This window comes from Syngnathus floridae, chromosome 7 (assembly GCF_059516105.1).
Source record: "Syngnathus floridae isolate MCC-2025c chromosome 7, RoL_Sflo_1.0, whole genome shotgun sequence".
Classification (NCBI taxonomy): Eukaryota; Metazoa; Chordata; class Actinopteri; order Syngnathiformes; family Syngnathidae; genus Syngnathus; species Syngnathus floridae.
The window spans coordinates 16,717,751-16,737,579 of record NC_142419.1 but is presented as its reverse complement, the minus strand read 5'-3'; the positions used below and the strand labels follow the sequence as shown (position 1 = coordinate 16,737,579).

General features: G+C 50.5%; 1 protein-coding gene and 1 long non-coding RNA gene across 3 annotated transcripts in view; one reads left to right on the top strand and one right to left on the bottom strand.

Annotated features, from left to right (window-relative positions):
- The window catches only part of LOC148395662 (uncharacterized), a 52,138-nt gene extending 45,756 nt beyond the window's left edge, over window positions 1–6,382 (bottom strand). Inside the window, exons 1-2 of the long non-coding RNA XR_015859588.1 lie at window positions 5,937–6,382; window positions 3,557–5,812 (exon numbers count right to left, since the gene is read on the bottom strand). This is a non-coding gene — a long non-coding RNA (uncharacterized LOC148395662). The remainder of the gene's footprint in view (window positions 1–3,556; window positions 5,813–5,936) is intronic.
- LOC148395661 (rho guanine nucleotide exchange factor 26-like) overlaps window positions 16–19,829 on the top strand; it is a 27,724-nt gene continuing 7,910 nt past the window's right edge. The window contains exons 1-10 of one of the 2 annotated variants that reach the window (XM_088381677.1): window positions 16–213; window positions 580–1,972; window positions 2,253–2,304; window positions 2,378–2,520; window positions 4,140–4,357; window positions 6,494–6,646; window positions 6,776–6,905; window positions 7,274–7,348; window positions 8,277–8,366; window positions 8,435–8,589. In XM_088381677.1, the coding sequence (XP_088237803.1) occupies window positions 668–1,972; window positions 2,253–2,304; window positions 2,378–2,520; window positions 4,140–4,357; window positions 6,494–6,646; window positions 6,776–6,905; window positions 7,274–7,348; window positions 8,277–8,366; window positions 8,435–8,589 (2,321 nt within the window). In that variant the 5' untranslated portion in view covers window positions 16–213; window positions 580–667. Of the gene's footprint in view, window positions 237–579; window positions 1,973–2,252; window positions 2,305–2,377; window positions 2,521–4,139; window positions 4,358–6,493; window positions 6,647–6,775; window positions 6,906–7,273; window positions 7,349–8,276; window positions 8,367–8,434; window positions 8,590–19,829 lie in introns of both variants that reach the window. The other variant, XM_088381676.1, reaches the window with a different exon arrangement.

Below are 19,829 nucleotides of genomic sequence, written 5' to 3'. Positions count from 1 at the left end.
CCCCAGTTTCGTCCAGTCCAACCCGCTCTGCCTCAGAAGCGCTCTTTGCCGCGCGCGTACTGCACTGCACGCACTCCTCTGTGCTCCCTCCACGCTGTTTCGCCTCCAAATCCGCTTTCACGCACTTTTTTGTGTGTGTGGATTCCAATACGATGTGGAATTAAGTCTTTGGAATTTAGGAGAGGGGGATTGGGAGAACATGATCGACCTGCGGTAGGTCAACGTTTCTGTTTCAGGTGAATATGAAACTTTGAAATAATTGACTGCATTGCATGGAGTTGGATTTTTCCGTTTTTCAGGGTTTACTTCTGAGACTGACATTGTTCTTATTTGTTTTGGAACAAATTTGACAAATGTGTACCCCAGAGACTCCATGTACCTGTTTCAAGAGGGTTCCGCCCTATGTATGCTTTCCGCCCTATATAATAAAACTTTGGTGCAAAGTCACATGATGTAGCCAAATTTAAAACCTCTTCTAGAGGTTACTGGTTTTAGTTACAACCTTAATCTGTTAATGAGTAAACTATAGGAATCTGGGCATGGCCGATTGAACTGCTATCCGTCTTTGTTTGCCCTAAGGGTTGAGCTCGGCTCTCGGCAGGGTGGCGGTATTTGCACGGCGGCCTTCCGGCTGTGACGCAGATAAGAGGACCCCCTTAATTGGACCATGGATATCGGCAACGACGTGGATCTGTCTAACAACAACATCATGCCTCTGTGGAAGCGTCGTACGGACAACCACAGAAGCCAGCCGGACTCGAGGAAGCCGCGGCCGCGTAGCTACCACACCAACGGAGTCACGACGGCGGACTTCCCAGATGAGGACAAGTGCGGTTTCACTTTGAGCCAGCCGGCTGAGAAACTGGTGGTTACGTCTCAGGTTGTAGGCAAGAACACGGCGGTGTTGAAGCATGTTTTACACAAACCTTCCAAAAAGTCCAGAGTGGTACGGAGTATAAGTATCGGACATTTCTCCAATGGACGCTTCTCTTTGTCTAAGTTCAAATCTGATGGCAGTAGATCGGCCTCGTTGGACAACAAAGTGAGTAATGAAGAGTACAACAGAGTCAATCATAGCAATGGACGGACAGTCTGGCCTGACAAGTGTGTCCGCTCTCCTCAAGCACTCATTTCCAGTGTGTTCAGCCTGAACTTGCCTAAGGAGAAGACCCCGTCATATCACGACCTAGCCTCACCAGAAACGGTTCAACACCCCCCCAACAACAACCACCTTGAACTGTCCTTTTCATCTCCGTCAAGTCCATATCCTCCAGCGAGACGGACTCCTTCTCACAGCTCTACCTCTAGTATCCCCTCCCTGTCGTCCCTCACCTCCTCGGACCCCCCGACACCGCGCTCCTCCTCGCCTACCGACAGCCGGCAGCCCCTCCTCGGACAGTCGTCTCCCTCGCCTGCCGTCTCCCAAGATGCCAGGCGTGCTTCTTCATCTTCCCCCTCCCCTTCCCTTTCCCCGTGTATCTCACCCGCTCCCTCTATCGTACTCAGCACCCACAGTCCCGCCGCCCTGAAGATGGGCACCCAGCAGCTCATCCCTAAGGGCTTAGCCTCGGGTAGTCGTCAGAACAAGACCCCCGCATCCGGGCCACAAGGCCAAGGGTTGGCAGGGCTTCTGGGGTTGGACGTTCCCAAGCGGACTTTAAAAACACTCAGCATGGTGGAGAGTGGGGCCTACTTCTCCACGGGAGTCGGGCACGGCGAAGGGACAGATGGTGAAAACGAAAGCCCGGGGACACTCAAGAGAGGGTTAAGAAGTACCTCCTACCGGAGGGCTGTTGTCACCGGAGTCGATCTGGAGGCCCAGGCACTTTCCCAAGCGGCCATGAAGGGATTAGATAGCGATAATAAAACTCCTCCAGCCAACCCGGGCCTTCCTTGTATTATAAAGCCCACCAGCCCGGGGGCAACCAAGCCTGACAGCCCTACAACTCCTACTGGCACAAAAAAGACCAAGGTAAGCTGAGCAAGTCTTATAAAGATAACAGTATCAAGATAAGCAGATCAAGCACACGCACAGGATCTTGTGTGTTCCTCAAAGTGGACATTAAGTGGAAAATAAAGTTCATGTGCTTACACCAGAAATTCAGAACAAAGCCTTACAAGGACATCTATTATTTGATGCTTGGAAGACATGATGTAATGGCAGTCACAAACACAGAGGCTTTGTCATTAGATAGAGGTCAGCAGACAGTTTCTGTGTATGGACAATCCCACATGTCGTATCCTATTTTCAGATTCCCGACAAGAAAAACAGTCTGACCCCTCAACGCACCTTTGACAGCGAAGGTGAGAGTCCACCTCCAGTTCATTTTCAATCCCTTTTCTCAGTCACTAATCCTTTCTTCTTGATGTCTTTCAGAGGAGGAACTGTACCAGAACTATCAGGAAAAGGCCTTGCATAACGATTCGGATGAAGATGCCGATTCCGTGGAAGTGCCGGTTGATAACGGAATCGTGTTGCAATACAGACCGATCCGGACGTCCTGGAGCCAGCTTACTGTGGTTAGACATGACAGACACATCTCGGCAGACATTACAAACTGCTCCTTCCGTTGTAAACAAACCCCAAAAGCTCCATTTCCCCTACTCCGTTCACGTCTTGTCTCTTTAGTCGAATATACGGTAGTTGGAATGTTCGCATTCTCAAGAATGCCGTCATTTCCAGTTGGGTGAGTGTCGCTGACAGAGCTCAGAGTCCAAGAGAGAGGCAGTCAGTCAGCCAGACCTCTTTTTGGGAGCACTGCGGAGTCTCATTGCCAATGCGTTGGCGAGCTAATCTTATTTTGTCAGACTGGAGTTATGCATAAAATGTTGCCTTGAGAGGGACGTGCGGTCGCCCGAGTTGCGTAATGCAGTTAGAAATCGGAATGGAGGGAATGTACTCTAGGAAGAGATGAGTGAGTTTGTTTATTCCTCGGCATCCTCGCTGGCTTTTTTTTTTATCACTTGGTGGGACGTGACAAAACATGTCAAAGGAAACATCCTGTACTGAGGCATCAACAAATCCGTTACACCCGTCTGCAAAATCATTAACCTTCTGCTCCAAAATTATTTTAAGAGCTTCAACCCTTGCAGCTGTCCTGAAGACAATTTGTAATTTTAGTAAGTCAATTTGTCTTCGCGGGCCACATAAAATGATTTAACAGGCCGTATTTAGCCCCCGGACCTCGAGTTTGACACCCATGCTCTAACTAATCCGAGAACCAGAATTACCAGTTGTCTCCGTTGTATCTCCACCTTGCAGTACATTTGTCGATATTTCAGATAAACTGCACAGCTTGACTTCTCAGGAGATTGCCGTTTTTTGGACACCAAATTCATCTGAGTCGATAGCGACTGATTAAACTATGGCTGAATAGTGCGAGACGTAATTAATCCATAATCCATTCCTACAAATTCCAGCAAGAATGTGCTGCCATTTTGTAGCAACTCTATATTTCAATCGTTACTTGAAAACATCCATAATTTGTACATCATTAAACAAGAACATTTTGAACAAGGCCGAATGGATTACGTGGCGGAGCCTCGAGGGATTTACCGGTTTGATTTAAGTTTGTTTGTTCCCAGTTGGGCGTTAGGCCAGAAACTCAAAATGAAGCAGTATCACTTCCTGGTGTCTCTCCAGCACGAGGTGCAGTCTTGGAACGTGGCCATTAAGGGAATTTTCTTGCATATTAATTTGAAGTAGAAGGTGCCTCAGGGCTCTGCTGGTGTAATAATCTGAAACTCAAGTCAGACTTTTAATTCAGGCTAAGATGTTGGCAGAATCAGTTCATCTCAGTTCACACCCAAAAGATTTGATTTCGATCAAACCCATTTCAGATTCCTTCTCCGTGCTTACGGCCAAATGGTCCTCAATGAGCACAAACGGCGGGCCGTTTGTTATTTTTACGTCGGCGTGTCATCCGTCGCCATGGGCATGCAATGAAGATCTCGACAACATCTTTGTTGCCCGTTTCCCGCCGAGTGCGGTATGTTAAGTACTGGACTCATTATACGCTGAGACAACAGAAGCAATCACAGCACACTCTTGCTATAAATGCAAAGGAGAATCCCTGCGAGGCAAATTGAAAATGGCACAAAAAGTGTTTTACTGACTCAAATGTTTTCTCCCAACCAAGGTCAAGAAAAGCGGTGTGTCTGATCGGATGAATCAGGAAGAATGCAAAAGACAAGAGGCGATCTTCGAGGTGATTTCCTCGGAGCACTCGTACCTCCACAGTTTGGAGATCCTCATCCGCATGTTCAAGAACTCCCCGGAACTCAGCGAGGCCATGACCAAGACGGAACACCACCACCTCTTCTCCAATATCACCGACGTCTATGAAGCCAGCAAAAAGTAAGAAATACAAACATTGTTTGCTAAAATTAGATTCTAGTAACAAAAGGTTTTTTTTTGGGCGACTCCTGTGTGTCTCGTAAAAACTTTGTGGTATTTTGCTTTCGGCCAATGAGCCGGATAATTTGGCATTTAATAGCACCTCGACACACTCACTTCCATGCGAGGTGTGTCTATAAACACCACGACATTTGCTTTCTCGCCACATTTTGCAGCCTGGCTTATTTTCAGCTCGAGCGTAGTCGACACGAAACAGATTCGAAGACGAGATTAAGACTAAAAGGCGAGTTGAGTTAAAAGCTGTATTTTTTATTCTTGCTCGGGTTGCCAGTTGTTCTATAAACCCTGATTTAGATGGAGACGTTTAACGACGTTCCTAGTCTGGTAACAACAGACTTTTAAGGATCCTGTAAAAGAGCCCAGTTGGAAACGCTGGTGAAAAAGCTCCCCCATTCCTGATAATGATACTCCACACATAAAAATGTTGTGTCATTTTTTTGTCCCTAATCACATTCATATAAAAAATATGTGTGGGTTGCATTCCAATTGTACTACCTTAGGAATTAGTCATACAACCGGATGGAATATTTAACGATTTGACGTATATTATGCCGATTTCCTCGTCGCATACCCACACGCAAATTCCTTCCCTCTGTTGAGACTTGCCGTGACCTTCTCGGACACGTCATTCCACACACACCTCATACCCTTCACACCTACACATTGGGTAGCTAGCATCAGTAACCGCCTCGGGTTAAGAGAAAACTCATTTACTAGCATTCCTTATATTATCACGAAGCCTGTCATTTTAGCATACTTCCACAAATAGTGGGATTGGACATGGAGTCGTATATTACAGTGATCCCTCGCTACTTCGTGTTTTGTTTATCGCGGCTTCACTACATCGCAGATTTTTTTTCCCTAATTAAAAAAAACATTAAAAGTCAAAATAAAACTTCTAAATTGAGGAAACATGTGTCTAACCTTTAGGACAATTTAGTATTGCTCCAAATGTTCGTTTACATTCCTTTAGAGGTCTGTTTTCGCGTGTTAGCACGATCACGAATTAGCATCTTTTCGCTAACTCGTTAGCCTGCCCAGTACTTCTTGTTGGTGACCGTACTTCGCGGATTTCATTTATCGCGGGTGGTTTTCGGAATCAATTATCCGCGATAAACGAGGGATTACTGTAAATCATGTCAAGTGAAGTTGGAGTTGAAACACAAGTCAGATTCTACCAGAATGACAACGGAAGGAACTTACGCACATTAAGTAGAATTTTCCAAAATACACGTCAGGGACTTTGTTTGTATAGAAGACCGCGCTGCTGTTTTGGTTAGCAACAAAGTTCTTACATCCATTATTTGTAAAATAGTCTTAGTCATGTTACCTTCCACATTCCCAACATGAAGCCACAGGGGTCGGGTCAGTGAGTTTTGAGGCCACATCCTTGACCTGAGCTTAGAAGAGATGTTTAGGATAACTCACTTTGATCCTGTGTGGGCATGTCCTCATAACGAAGGGGGAGGGGGGGGGGGGGGTGGTCTTAAAAAGCATTGTCTCCTATAGTTAGACTTACCGTATCAAGGGTAGTTAAATGTCGAGTGGCACGCTCGAGTGGAGCAGGGCATCTTCTTTGGTCAAGGTCGCCGTTCGTTGCCTTCCTGTTTGACACCTTCGCATGACTGGCTAAGGCTTTTTTTGTTGGATGCTGTTAGAGACCATCTGGTGCTCCCCAGGAAGAGGAAAAGTTTCATGTTGGACTGTGTCTCTATTTTAAGAGGTGTGGAGTTCCTCTTCTGTGATCTTACAAGGGAAAGGTGTTGGGGATGTTTCCTGCCTTGTGGACTCCTGCCTGTGTTATGTCCTGCAACAAAATCTTCTGCTAGCACCAAGCGGAGATGAATCAGCTTTGCATTCTCGGCTATTGTCGTTGATTGATTGGGTGGGCGGCGTAGCTCGGGTGGTTAGCGACATTTTGTTACACACAAGCACTCCCTCAGGAACTACCCCCAAAGGCCGAATATTTGCAAGATGACTTCACCCCCCCCCCCACCCCCCCGCTTTGGTCTCAATGTGGTTTCTTCACAAGAAGACTCCGGGGAACCTTTACAAGACCAATGTTCCTGTCTTTAGGTTCTTCAAACAGTTGGAAGAGAAACACCAGCAGAACGTTGTGATCGACAGCATCAGCGACATCGTTTGCAAGCACGCCGAATCCAACTTTGATCCTTACGTGACGTACTGCTCCAACGAGGTCTACCAGCAGAGAACCCTTCAGAGGCTCTTGTGAGTGACCGCAGGCAAACACACGTATTATCTTATCTCCTCTGGATTCCATCCAGAATGTACTACTCTCAAACTTTAACCTTGACAGTTTACTCAAGCTACTTTTTCTTACTCCTCCTCATGGTCCAGATCCAAGAATCCAGTTTTTAAGGAGGTACTGAGCAAGATTGAGGCCCACCCTGACTGCAGGAACCTCCCTATGATCTCCTTCCTCATCCTGCCCATGCAGAGGGTCACGCGCTTACCCTTGCTCATGGACGTGAGTGTCATTTAGAATTATTTGACTCTTATTGCATAGCAAACAGTATTCAGGGCGTGAAGCTCAAACAGCAAACTTTCAGTTCAGGTGATTTGACGTCACGTCCCGTTTGACTTTATTCTTCAATGTCCATTATTGTTAATTTCTCGTGCTCCACTTTCTTTTGCTACAAAATGTGGTGAGCGTCTCCCAAGAGTCAACACAGAGGCCTCTAGATCCTGAGAAAGTTTCCTTTCGGTTGACTTTTTTTCCCACAGCTGCTCTGGAGTTTCGACACTCTATCAAGCATTGATAAGGCGCCGTGTGCTTTTATAGCCACAATCAACTGATCCTGTTTTTTTATTTTTTGCGTGCCCTGTCTCCTGCAGACTATTTGTCAGAAGACTCCGAAAGATTCCACGCAGTATGAAGAATGTAAGAAGTCGTTACATGCCGTCAGCAAGGTCAGTGAGTAAACAATGTTTGTTATAATATGGAAAACCAGAAAAGTGGGGACCTTTTTTTCTTAAAAAAAAAAATCTAATTAATTAATTAATATTTCTTCTTCTTCATCGGTTTAAAGTCCACTTTCCAGACTGCCGCTGGGTAGGACTGGATTCTCAATATGGCTTTCTTCCACTGGAGGTGGTCCATGGCCAGTGGATGAAAATGCCATACTGAGAATATTTTTGGAGCAAAAGTTTTTACAGTCGGACGCCCTTCCTGACACCAACCCAAGGGGAAATTGATTTTCTGTAGGGGTTGACTCCCTTAGCCCATTCCTCTCCCGAGGAGCCCACTGGGCAGTGGTACTATTTAACCCATAGTTGGGGCCTGGTTCGTGGGCACCAGGGCGTGTCCACACACCGGTGGGCCTGCGTGCCGCACGTCTAGGGGCCAGACCTCCTCCGAGTCCCTTGTAGTTTTGCCTGGGTCCGTGTTGTACCCAGTTACCATGTGTCGCCGCGTGGAGGCACTACATAGGGCTTGCTGTTAGAGAGGCTATGTACTGGCAGGGAGAGACTTACGTACTCGGCTCTCCCGTTCGCACACTGCTAGCCAGCGGTGAGGGTTGACAGTGAGAAGTGACAAGCACTGAGCACTCCACCAACACACCAGACGCATCATAACAACCCGACTTGATCTTATGAAGTCAGACACACACATTAATAAATAAATCTTATTTTGAGTACCAAATCTTACATTTTTTTATATACCGTCCTCCTTATATATTTTTACGGAAAACCAGAAAAGTGGGGACCTTTTTTTCTTAAAAAAAAATCAAATTAATTAATAAATAATTCTTATTTTGAGTACCAAATCTTACTTTTTTTTTATATACCTTCCTCCTTATATATTTTTTTGTAGCTTAAATATTTTTTTAATATGCAGGTGGTAAGAAAATGCAACGAAGGTGCCCGCACCATGGAGAGAACTGAGATGATGTACACCATTAACTCCCAGTTGGACTTTAAAATTAAGGTAGATGTTTATAAAATATGACATATTTAAGAAGTTTGACTAATTTAAGGTTTTGTTTGACCTCGTAGCCTTTCCCACTGGTTTCATCATCTCGGTGGATGGTGAAGCGTGGCGAGCTGAGAGCTTTCGTGGAGGACAACAGTATATTTCTCAAGAGGACGTCGCGGCAACAGGTCTACTTCTTCCTCTTCAACGATGTTCTCATCGTCACTCGTAAGAAGAGGTAAGAATATAACCCGCCATCGACTGTCTGTCGTTGAGTCAACATATTTAGAAAGGCAATTCCAGCTCAAGGCTAAATACTTCCTGGAAATGATGTGTTTTTGATTAGCATGTCGCGTGGGTGTGTGTTTTTATGCATCCCAAAACTTCAAATCACTCTCACTTGCTTTCTGGAATCGATCGTCCCCTGACTGGCTCGCTTAAAATTCCTAAGAATCCATGAGAAGGGCGGGGATGAAAAGAAACATTCCATATGATGTTTTTCTGGGAATGGAACCTGGAAGAGGGAGACTGGGTTGGTGTGCGCAGTCCAGAATTTGGACCAGCTTTTGGGAAATGGGAGTACGAATGAAAGTAGCTGTTATAATATTGTTTTGTGCTACAGAGTCACGCAACTTGGCTATGTGCAGGCCGTCAAAACAAAAACACTGCTGAAGTATTGGCAGGTTAGAAACAGCCATGACATCATTTTGGAGAAAAACATGTTTGTTTGCTAGTTGTTAGCATGTCTGCTGAGATGTTCCTCAGTGGTTGAATGACGGTTCAGGTTGATTACTTGTGAACAGATTCCTGGATCCAAAGTGGGAATATTAAGTGGGAAACAAGACCTGTGTCAGATTTGGCTGTCACGCAGCAGGAAAGCGGGAACACTTACATAACGTCCAAGAATCCATAGCAGCTGGATTCCCTCTCATCTTCACTTCCTAACCTTTTCCTTTATGCTAACCTGGCATATTTTAAACAGTCAATGTTAGCTAATCGCTAATTGTGAATAGTTTATAATGAGAGGAAAATTTGAAAAAATGAAGTAACAGATAAAGAAATGATGAGGCTGATGCATTGCTAGCAAAACTGCAAGCCCAACAAGGACTTTTTATCAAACTTCGCACCCAGAGATGCAGCGGCTTTGTCATTTGAGGAAAAGTTAAAGAAGTTAAGAATAAATTGTACTGATTAATAATTGTTTTTTTAATTTGTCCTTTCCACCACGATTTCACATAGCTTAATATAAACATAAAAAGAATAATTGTATTCTTCTAATTACCAGTACCAACTATTTAAAATAAATAATTTAGTGCATTTTACAATGGAAGAAAATTGAGCAGGTTTAAGTTATCGTAGGTGTGGCCCTCTGACACAACTCGGGTTTTTCATGTGGCCCCTTGTAAAAATTAATTGCCCACCCCCGGTAAGACCGTTGTTTAATTCATCCATGTATTTGATCGCTGAGCCGCACACCGTTGACAGTGGAAAGAAAAGCACCAGTCTGCCGCATTTCCTCAAACTCTATTCTAATTTATAAAGGAGCATCCGTAAATCCTCCGGCCCTAAGAAAAGGATGTGTGGACGCGGTGTGGACGCGGTGTGGACGCGGTGTGGACGCGGTGTGGACGCGGTGTGGACGCGGTGTGGACGGGGTGTGGACGGGGTGTGGACGGGGTGTGGACGGGGTGTGGACGGGGTGTGGACGGGGTGTGGACGGGGTGTGGGAGCCCCCCCACCCCCCCTCTTCTAATGCGGCCATTGAATGACTCCTTTCTTGGGGACAAGGGGTGTACGTGGTGTTTGGGCCGCCAGGAAAATGGCTGATTTATCTTATTTCTTATTTATCTTATTTATTCAACCGTTTAATGGACTTGCGGAAGTACAAGGCAAGGCAAGGCAAGGCAAGGCAAGGCAAGGCAAGGCAAGGCAAGGCAAGGCAAGGCAAGGCAAGGCAAGGCAAGGCAAGGCAAGGCAAGGCAAGGCAAGGCAAGGCAAGGCAAGGCAAGTACAAGGCAAGTACAAGGCAAGGCAAAGCACAAGGCAAGCACAAGGCAAGCACAAGGCAAGCACAAGGCAAGCACAAGGCAAGGCCAAGGCAAGGCCAAGGCAAGGCCAAGGCAAGGCCAAGGCAAGTACAAGGCAAGTACAAGGCAAGGCAAGGCAAGGCAAGGCAAGGCAAGGCAAGTAAAAGGCAAGGCAAGGCAAGGCAAGGCAAGGCAAGGCAAGGCAAGGCAAGGCAAGGCAAGGCAAGGCAAGGCAAGTACAAGGCAAGGCAAGGCAAGGCAAGGCAAGTACAAGGCAAGGCAAGGCAAGGCAAGGCAAGGCAAGGCAAGGCAAGGCAAGGCAAGGCAAGGCAAGGCAAGTACAAGGCGAGGCAAAGCAAGGCAAGGCAAGGCAAGGCAAGGCGAGGCAAGGCAAGGCAAGGCAAGTACAAGGCGAGGCAAGGCAAGGCAAGGCAAGGCAAGGCAAGTACAAGGCAAGGCAAGGCAAGGCAAGGCAAGGCAAGTCAAGGCAAGGCAAGGCAAGTCAAGGCAAGGCAAGGCAAGGCAAGGCAAGGCAAGTACAAGGCAAGGCAAGGCAAGGCAAGGCAAGTACAAGGCGAGGCAAGGCAAGGCAAGGCAAGGCAAGGCAAGTAAAAGGCAAGGCAAGGCAAGGCAAGGCAAGGCAAGGCAAGGCAAGGCAAGGGCAAGGCAAGTACAAGGCAAGGCAAGGCAAGGCAAGGCAAGGCAAGGCAAGGCAAGGCAAGGCAAGGCAAGTAAAAGGCAAGGCAAGGCAAGGCAAGGCAAGGCAAGTAAAAGGCAAGGCAAGGCAAGGCAAGGCAAGGCAAGGCAAAGCAAGGCAAGGCAAGGCAAGGCAAGGCAAGGCAAGGCAAGGCAAGTACAAGGCAAGGCAAGGCAAGGCAAGGCAAGGCAAGGCAAGGCAAGGGCAAGGGAAGTACAAGGCAAGGCAAGGCAAGGCAAGGCAAGGCAAGGCAAGGCAAGGCAAGGCAAGGCAAGGCAAGGCAAGGCAAGGCAAGGCAAGGCAAGGCAAGGCAAGGCAAGGCAAGGCAAGTACAAGGCAAGGCAAGGCAAGGCAAGGCAAGTGCAAGGCAAGGCAAGGCAAGTACAAGGCAAGGCAAGGCAAGGCAAGGCAAGGCAAGGCAAGGCAAGTAAAAGGCAAGGCAAGGCAAGGCAAGGCAAGGCAAGGCAAAGCAAGGCAAGGCAAGGCAAGGCAAGGCAAGGCAAGGCAAGGCAAGTACAAGGCAAGGCAAGGCAAGGCAAGGCAAGGCAAGGCAAAGCAAGGCAAGGCAAGGCAAGGCAAGGCAAGTACAAGGCAAGGCAAGGCAAGGCAAGGCAAGTAAAAGGCAAGGCAAGGCAAGGCAAGGCAAGGCAAGGCAAGGCAAGGCAAGGCAAGGCAAGGCAAGGCAAGGCAAGGCAAGGCAAGGCAAGGCAAGGCAAGGCAAGGCAAGTACAAGGCGAGGCAAAGCAAGGCAAGGCAAGGCAAGGCAAGGCGAGGCAAGGCAAGGCAAGGCAAGTACAAGGCGAGGCAAGGCAAGGCAAGGCAAGGCAAGGCAAGGCAAGGCAAGTACAAGGCAAGGCAAGGCAAGGCAAGGCAAGTCAAGGCAAGGCAAGGCAAGTCAAGGCAAGGCAAGGCAAGGCAAGGCAAGGCAAGTACAAGGCAAGGCAAGGCAAGGCAAGGCAAGTACAAGGCGAGGCAAGGCAAGGCAAGGCAAGGCAAGGCAAGTAAAAGGCAAGGCAAGGCAAGGCAAGGCAAGGCAAGGCAAGGCAAGGCAAGGGCAAGGCAAGTACAAGGCAAGGCAAGGCAAGGCAAGGCAAGGCAAGGCAAGGCAAGGCAAGGCAAGTAAAAGGCAAGGCAAGGCAAGGCAAGGCAAGGCAAGTAAAAGGCAAGGCAAGGCAAGGCAAGGCAAGGCAAGGCAAAGCAAGGCAAGGCAAGGCAAGGCAAGGCAAGGCAAGGCAAGGCAAGGCAAGGCAAGGCAAGGCAAGTACAAGGCAAGGCAAGGCAAGGCAAGGCAAGGCAAGGCAAGGCAAGGCAAGGCAAGGCAAGGCAAGGGCAAGGGAAGTACAAGGCAAGGCAAGGCAAGGCAAGGCAAGGCAAGGCAAGGCAAGGCAAGGCAAGGCAAGGCAAGGCAAGGCAAGGCAAGGCAAGGCAAGGCAAGGCAAGTACAAGGCAAGGCAAGGCAAGGCAAGGCAAGGCAAGGCAAGGCAAGGCAAGTACAAGGCAAGGCAAGGCAAGGCAAGGCAAGGCAAGGCAAGTACAAGGCAAGGCAAGTACAAGGCAAGAAAAGTACAAGGCAAGGCAAGGCAAGTACAAGGCAAGGCAAGGCAAGGCAAGGCAAGGCAAGGCAAGGCAAGTAAAAGGCAAGGCAAGGCAAGGCAAGGCAAGGCAAGGCAAGGCAAGTAAAAGGCAAGGCAAGGCAAAGCAAAGCAAGGCAAGGCAAGGCAAGGCAAGGCAAGGCAAGGCAAGTACAAGGCAAGGCAAGGCAAGGCAAGGCAAGTAAAAGGCAAGGCAAGGCAAGGCAAGGCAAGGCAAGGCAAGGCAAGGCAAGGCAAGGCAAGGCAAGGCAAGGCAAGTAAAAGGCAAGGCAAGGCAAGGCAAGGCAAGGCAAGGCAAGGCAAGGCAAGGCAAGGCAAGGCAAGGCAAGGGCAAGGCAAGTACAAGGCAAGGCAAGGCAAGGCAAGGCAAGGCAAGGCAAGGCAAGGCAAGGCAAGGCAAGGCAAGGCAAGGCAAGGCAAGGCAAGGCAAGTAAAAGGCAAGGCAAGGCAAGGCAAGTAAAAGGCAAGGCAAGGCAAGGCAAGGCAAGGCAAGGCAAGGCAAGTACAAGGCAAGGCAAGTACAAGGCAAGGCAAGGCAAGGCAAGTACAAGGCAAGTACAAGGCAAGGCAAGGCAAGGCAAGGCAAGGCAAGGCAAGGCAAGGCAAGGCAAGGCAAGGCAAGGCAAGGCAAGTACAAGGCAAGGGCAAGGGCAAGGGCAAGGGCAAGGGCAAGGGCAAGGCAAGGCAAGGCAAGGCAAGGCAAGGCAAGGCAAGGCAAGGCAAGGCAAGTACAAGGCAAGGGCAAGGGCAAGGCAAGGCAAGGCAAGGCAAGGCAAGGCAAGGCAAGGCAAGGCAAGGCAAGGCAAGGCAAGGCAAGGCAAGGCAAGTACAAGGCAAGGCAAGGCAAGGCAAGGCAAGGCAAGGCAAGGCAAGGCAAGGCAAGTACAAGGCAAGGCAAGGCAAGGCAAGGCAAGGCAAGGCAAGGCAAGGCAAGTAAAAGGCAAGGCAAGGCAAGGCAAGGCAAGGCAAGGCAAGGCAAGGCAAGTACAAGGCAAGGCAAGGCAAGGCAAGGCAAGGCAAGGCAAGGCAAGTACAAGGCAAGGCAAGGCAAGGCAAGGCAAGGCAAGGCAAGGCAAGGCAAGGCAAGGCAAGGCAAGTAAAAGGCAAGGCAAGGCAAGGCAAGTAAAAGGCAAGGCAAGGCAAGGCAAGGCAAGGCAAGGCAAGGCAAGGCATGGCAAGGCAAGGCAAGGCAAGGCAAGGCAAGTACAAGGCAAGGCAAGGCAAGGCAAGGCAAGGCAAGGCAAGTACAAGGCAAGGCAAGGCAAGGCAAGGCAAGGCAAGGCAAGGCAAGGCAAGGCAAGGCAAGTAAAAGGCAAGGCAAGGCAAGGCAAGGCAAGGCAAGGCAAGGCAAGTAAAAGGCAAGGCAAGGCAAGGCAAGGCAAGTACAAGGCAAGGCAAGGCAAGTACAAGGCAAGGCAAGGCAAGGCAAGTACAAGGCAAGGACAAGGCAAGTACAAGGCAAGTACAAGGCAAGGCAAGTACAAGGCAAGGCAAGTACAAGGCAAGGCAAGGCAAGGCAAGGCGAGGCAAGGCAAAGCGAGGCAAGGCAAGGCGAGGCAAGTACGAGGCAAGTACAAGGCAAGTACAAGGCAAGTACAAGGCAAGGCAAGTACAAGGCAAGGCAAGGCAAGGCAAGGCAAGGCAAGGCAAGGCAAGGCAAGTACAAGGCAAGTACAAGGCAAGGCAAGGCAAGGCAAGGCAAGGCAAGGCAAGGCAAGGCAAGGCAAGGCAAGGCAAGGCAAGGCAAGGCAAGGCAAGGCAAGGCAAGGCAAGGCAAGGCAAGGAAAGGCAAGGAAAGGCAAGGCAAGTACAAGGCAAGGGCAAGGGCAAGGGCAAGGGCAAGGGCAAGGGCAAGGCAAGGCAAGGCAAGGCAAGGCAAGGCAAGGCAAGTACAAGGCAAGGCAAGGCAAGGCAAGGCAAGGCAAGGCAAGGCAAGGCAAGTACAAGGCAAGTACAAGGCAAGTACAAGGCAAGTACAAGGCAAGGCAAGGCAAGGCAAGGCAAGGCAAGGCAAGGCAAGGCAAGGCAAGGCAAGGCAAGGCAAGGCAAGGCAAGGCAAGGCAAGTACAAGGCAAGGCAAGGCAAGTACAAGGCAAGGCAAGGCAAGGCAAGGCAAGGCAAGGCAAGGCAAGGCAAGGCAAGGCAAGGCAAGTACAAGGCAAGGCAAGTAAAGGCAAGTACAAGGCAAGGCAAGTACAAGGCAAGGCAAGGCAAGGCAAGGCAAGGCAAGGCAAGGCAAGGCAAGGCAAGTACAAGGCAAGGCAAGGCAAGGCAAGTGCAAGGCAAGGCAAGGCAAGGCAAGGTAAGGCAAGGCAAGGGCAAGGCAAGTACAAGGCAAGGCAAGGCAAGGCAAGGCAAGGCAAGGCAAGGCAAGGCAAGGCAAGGCAAGGCAAGGCAAGGCAAGGCAAGGCAAGTAAAAGGCAAGGCAAGGCAAGGCAAGGCAAGGCAAGGCAAGTAAAAGGCAAGGCAAGGCAAGGCAAGGCAAGGCAAAGCAAGGCAAAGCAAGGCAAGGCAAGGCAAGGCAAGGCAAGGCAAGGCAAGGCAAGTACAAGGCAAGGCAAGGCAAGGCAAGGCAAGGCAAGGCAAGGCAAGGCAAGGCAAGGCAAGGCAAGGCAAGGCAAGGGCAAGGGAAGTACAAGGCAAGGCAAGGCAAGGCAAGGCAAGGCAAGGCAAGGCAAGGCAAGGCAAGGCAAGGCAAGTACAAGGCGAGGCAAAGCAAGGCAAGGCAAGGCAAGGCAAGGCAAGTACAAGGCAAGGCAAGACAAGGCAAGGCAAGGCAAGTACAAGGCAAGGCAAGGCAAGGCAAGGCAAGGCAAGGCAAGGCAAGGCAAGGCAAGGCAAGGCAAGGCAAGGCAAGGCAAGGCAAGGCAAGGCAAGGCAAGGCAAGGCAAGGCAATGCAAGGCAAGGCAAGTACAAGGCAAGGCAAGGCAAGGCAAGGCAAGGCAAGACAAGGCAAGGCAAGTACAAGGCAAGGAAAGTACAAGGCAAGGCAAGGCAAGGCAAGGCAAGGCAAGGCAAGTAAAAGGCAAGGCAAGGCAAGGCAAGGCAAGTAAAAGGCAAGGCAAGGCAAGGCAAGGCAAGGCAAGGCAAGGCAAGGCAAGGCAAGTACAAGGCAAGGCAAGGCAAGGCAAGGCAAGTACAAGGCAAGGCAAGGCAAGGCAAGGCAAGGCAAGGCAACGCAAGGCAAGGCAAGGCAAGGCAAGGCAAGTAAAAGGCAAGGCAAGGCAAGGCAAGGCAAGGCAAGGCAAGTAAAAGGCAAGGCAAGGCAAGGCAAGGCAAGGCAAGGCAAGGCAAGGCAAGGCAAGGCAAGTACAAGGCAAGGCAAGGCAAGGCAAGTACAAGGCAAGGCAAGTACAAGGCAAGTACAAGGCAAGGACAAGGCAAGTACAAGGCAAGGCAAGTACAAGGCAAGGCAAGTACAAGGCAAGGCAAGGCAAGGCAAGGCAAGGCAAGGCAAGGCAAGGCAAGGCAAGGCAAGGCAAGGCAAGGCAAGGCAAGGCAAGTACAAGGCAAGGCAAGGCAAGTACAAGGCAAGGCAAGGCAAGGCAAGGCAAGGCAAGGCAAGTAAAAGGCAAGGCAAGGCAAGGCAAGGCAAGGCAAAGCAAGGCAAAGCAAGGCAAAGCAAGGCAAGGCAAGGCAAGGCAAGGCAAGGCAAGGCAAGGCAAGGCAAGTACAAGGCAAGGCAAGGCAAGGCAAGGCAAGGCAAGGCAAGGCAAGGCAAGGCAAGGCAAGGCAAGGCAAGGCAAGTACAAGGCAAGGCAAGGCAAGGCAAGGCAAGGCAAGGCAAGGCAAGGCAAGGCAAGGCAAGGCAAGGCAAGGCAAGGCAAGGCAAGGCAAGGCAAAGCAAAGCAAGGCAAGGCAAGTACAAGGCAAGTACAAGGCAAGCACAAGGCAAGGCAAGGCAAGGCAAGGCAAGGCAAGTACAAGGCAAGGCAAGGCAAGGCAAGGCAAGGCAAGGCAAGGCAAGGCAAGGCAAGGCAAGGCAAGGCAAGGCAAGGCAAGGCAGGGCAAGGCAAGGCAAGTACAAGGCAAGGCAAGGCAAGGCAAGGCAAGGCAAGGCAAGGCAAGGCAAGGCAAGGCAAGGCAAGGCAAGGCAAGGCAAGGCAAGGCAAAGCAAAGCAAGGCAAGGCAAGTACAAGGCAAGTACAAGGCAAGCACAAGGCAAGGCAAGGCAAGGCAAGGCAAGTACAAGGCAAGGCAAGGCAAGGCAAGGCAAGGCAAGGCAAGGCAAGGCAAGGCAAGGCAAGGCAAGGCAAGGCAAGGCAAGGCAAGGCAAGGCAAGGCAAGGCAAGGCAAGGCAAGGCAAGGCAGGGCAAGGCAAGGCAAGGCAAGGCAAGGCAAGGCAAGTACAAGGCGAGGCAAAGCAAGGCAAGGCAAGGCAAGGCAAGGCAAGGCAAGTACAAGGCGAGGCGAGGCGAGGCGAGGCGAGGCGAGTACGAGGCGAGGCGAGGCGAGGCGAGGCGAGTACAAGGCGAGGCGAGGCAAGGCAAGTACAAGGCAAGTATAAGGCACGGCAAGTACAAGGCAAGGCAAGGCAAGGCAAGGCAAGTCAAGTACAAGGCAAGTACAAGGCAAAGCAAGGCAAGGCAAGTACAAGGCAAGTCCAAGTCAAGTCAAGTCAAGGCAAGGCAAGTACAAGGCAAGGACAAGGCAAGGACAAGGCAAGTTAAGGCCAAGGCCAAGGCCAAGGCAATTTAAGTCAAGTCAAGTCAAGTCAAGTCAAGTCAAGTTAAGGCACGGACAAGGCAAGTACAAGTCAAGTCAACTCAAGCACAAGCACAAGCACAAACACAAGCACAAGCACAAGTCCAAGCACAAGCCAGACACAAGCACAAGCACAAGCACAAGCCAGGCACAAGCACAAGCAGAAGCAGAAGCACAAGCACAGGCACAGGCACAGGCACAAGCACAAGCACAGGCACAAGCACAGGCACAGGCACAAGCACAAGCACAGGCACAAGCACAAGCACAGGCACAAGCACAGGCACAGGCACAAGCACAGGCACAGGCACAAGCACAAGCACAAGCACAAGCACAAGCACAAGCACAAGCACAAGCACAAGCACAGGCACAAGCACAGGCACAAGCACAGGCACAAGCACAGGCACAGGCACAGGTACAAGCACAGGCACAAGCACAGGCACAAGCACAGACAGGATCGAGCACGGGCAAAGCGCTGGCACAGGCTCAAGCACAGGCACAAGCTTGCAGGCTCAAGCAGTAGCACAAGCACAGGCGTGGCGCAGCCGCAAGCAGGCACAAGCACAGGCACAGGCACAAGCTCGGCACAGTATTGTACGGCTCGGCGAGGGCACGGGCACAAGCACAAGCACAAGCACAAGCTTAAGCACAGGCACAGGCACAGGCACGGCAGAGCACGGCACAGGCACAGGCACGGGCGGAAGCACAGGCACGGGCACGGCACGGCACGTCAAGGCTCGGCACGGCACAGGCACGGGCAGGCACAAGCACAAGCTGGCACGGCACGGCACGGTACGGCACGGCATGACACAGCAAGGCAAGGCACAGCAAGGCAAGGCAAGGCAAGGCAAAGCGAGGCAAGGCACCGCAAGGGAGGGCGAGGCAAGCACAAGGCGAAAGCATGGCGAGGCGAAGCAAGGCAAGGCAAGGCCATATGAGGGCTAGGCAAGGCAAGGCAAGGCTGCGCAAGGCAAGGCAAGGCAAGGCAAGTACAAGGCAAGGCAAGGCAAGTACAAGGCAAGTACAAGGCAAGTACAAGGCAAGTACAAGGCAGGTACAAGGCAAGGCAAGTACAAGGCAAGTACAAGGCAAGTACAAGGCAAGTACAAGGCAAGTACAAGGCAAGGCAAGGCAAGTACAAGGCAAGGCAAGTACAAGGCAAGGCAAGGCAAGTACAAGGCAAGTACAAGGCAAGGCAAGGCAAGGCAAGGCAAGTACAAGGCAAGTACAAGGCACGGCAAGTTCAAGGCAAGTACAAGGCAAGTACAAGGCAAGTACAAGGCAAGGCAAGTACACATACAAGGCAAGTCAAGGCAAGTCAAGGCAAGTCAAGGCAAGTCAAGGCAAGTCAAGGCAAGTCAAGGCAAAGCAAGGCAAGTACGAGGCAAGTACGAGGCAAGTACGAGGCAAGTACGAGGCGAGGCGAGGCGAGGCGAGGCGAGGCGAGGCGAGGCGAGGCGAGGCGAGGCAAGGCAAGGCAAGGCAAAGCAAGGCAAAGCAAGTACGAGGCAAGTACGAGGCGAGGCGAGGCGAGGCGAGGCAAGTACAAGGCAAGGCAAGGCAAGTACAAGGCAAGGCAAGCGCAAGGCAAGCGCAAGGCAAGCGCAAGGCAAGCGCAAGGCAAGCGCAAGGCAAGCGCAAAGCAAGCGCAAAGCAAGCGCAAGGCAAGCGCAAGGCAAGCGCAAGGCAAGCGCAAGGCAAGCGCAAGGCAAGCGCAAGGCAAGCGCAAGGCAAGCGCAAGGCAAGCGCAAGGCAAGCGCAAGGCAAGCGCAAGGCAAGCGCAAGGCAAGCGCAAGGCAAGGCAAGGCAAGTGCATCAAAAGAACATTCCAGTCCAGAACGGATGTGTTATTCGTCTTAGTTATACTGCATCCATTGCAGCCTGGTCATCCTAGAAGAGGGACCCTCCCATCTGTTTCTTAAGGTTTCTCATTTCCCCTAGCTGGAGTTTTGAGTTTTACCCTTGCCCTCTTGGGAGTTTAAGACCAGGGGATGTTTGAGAATATTTGCCATTTTTCACATGTCATGAGTGTTGTTGTTAGTCACCTAAATGTTGAACAGAGGCTGTGATTTACTAAAGTTGAATTCCTTGTTTGGCAGCGTCAGACATGGCAAATAAAAACCGTTGAATCTTGAACATTGTGACATAATGGAAACTGCTAACCCCGTTAGCAAAGCGTGGAGTAGCACACTAGTTCTCATTTGTGTCTGCATGTTTGCATTTGTTTTAGGATTGCTCCAGCGAGCTGACACATCATAGAATCCGCCACTGAGGGGCTAACACCGTTAGTTAGTTATTGTTCAACTATTCTTCTTTTTTTTTTTTTTTTTTTTCATGACTGTAATGTAGCGTTGGCCATGGCCTGAACGCCGACGGCAGCTGCGCCTCCGTGCGTCAACTGATAAGCAACATTGAACGGGGCGACGCCGTAGCCGCGCGGCGTATCCCCCAATAAACAGA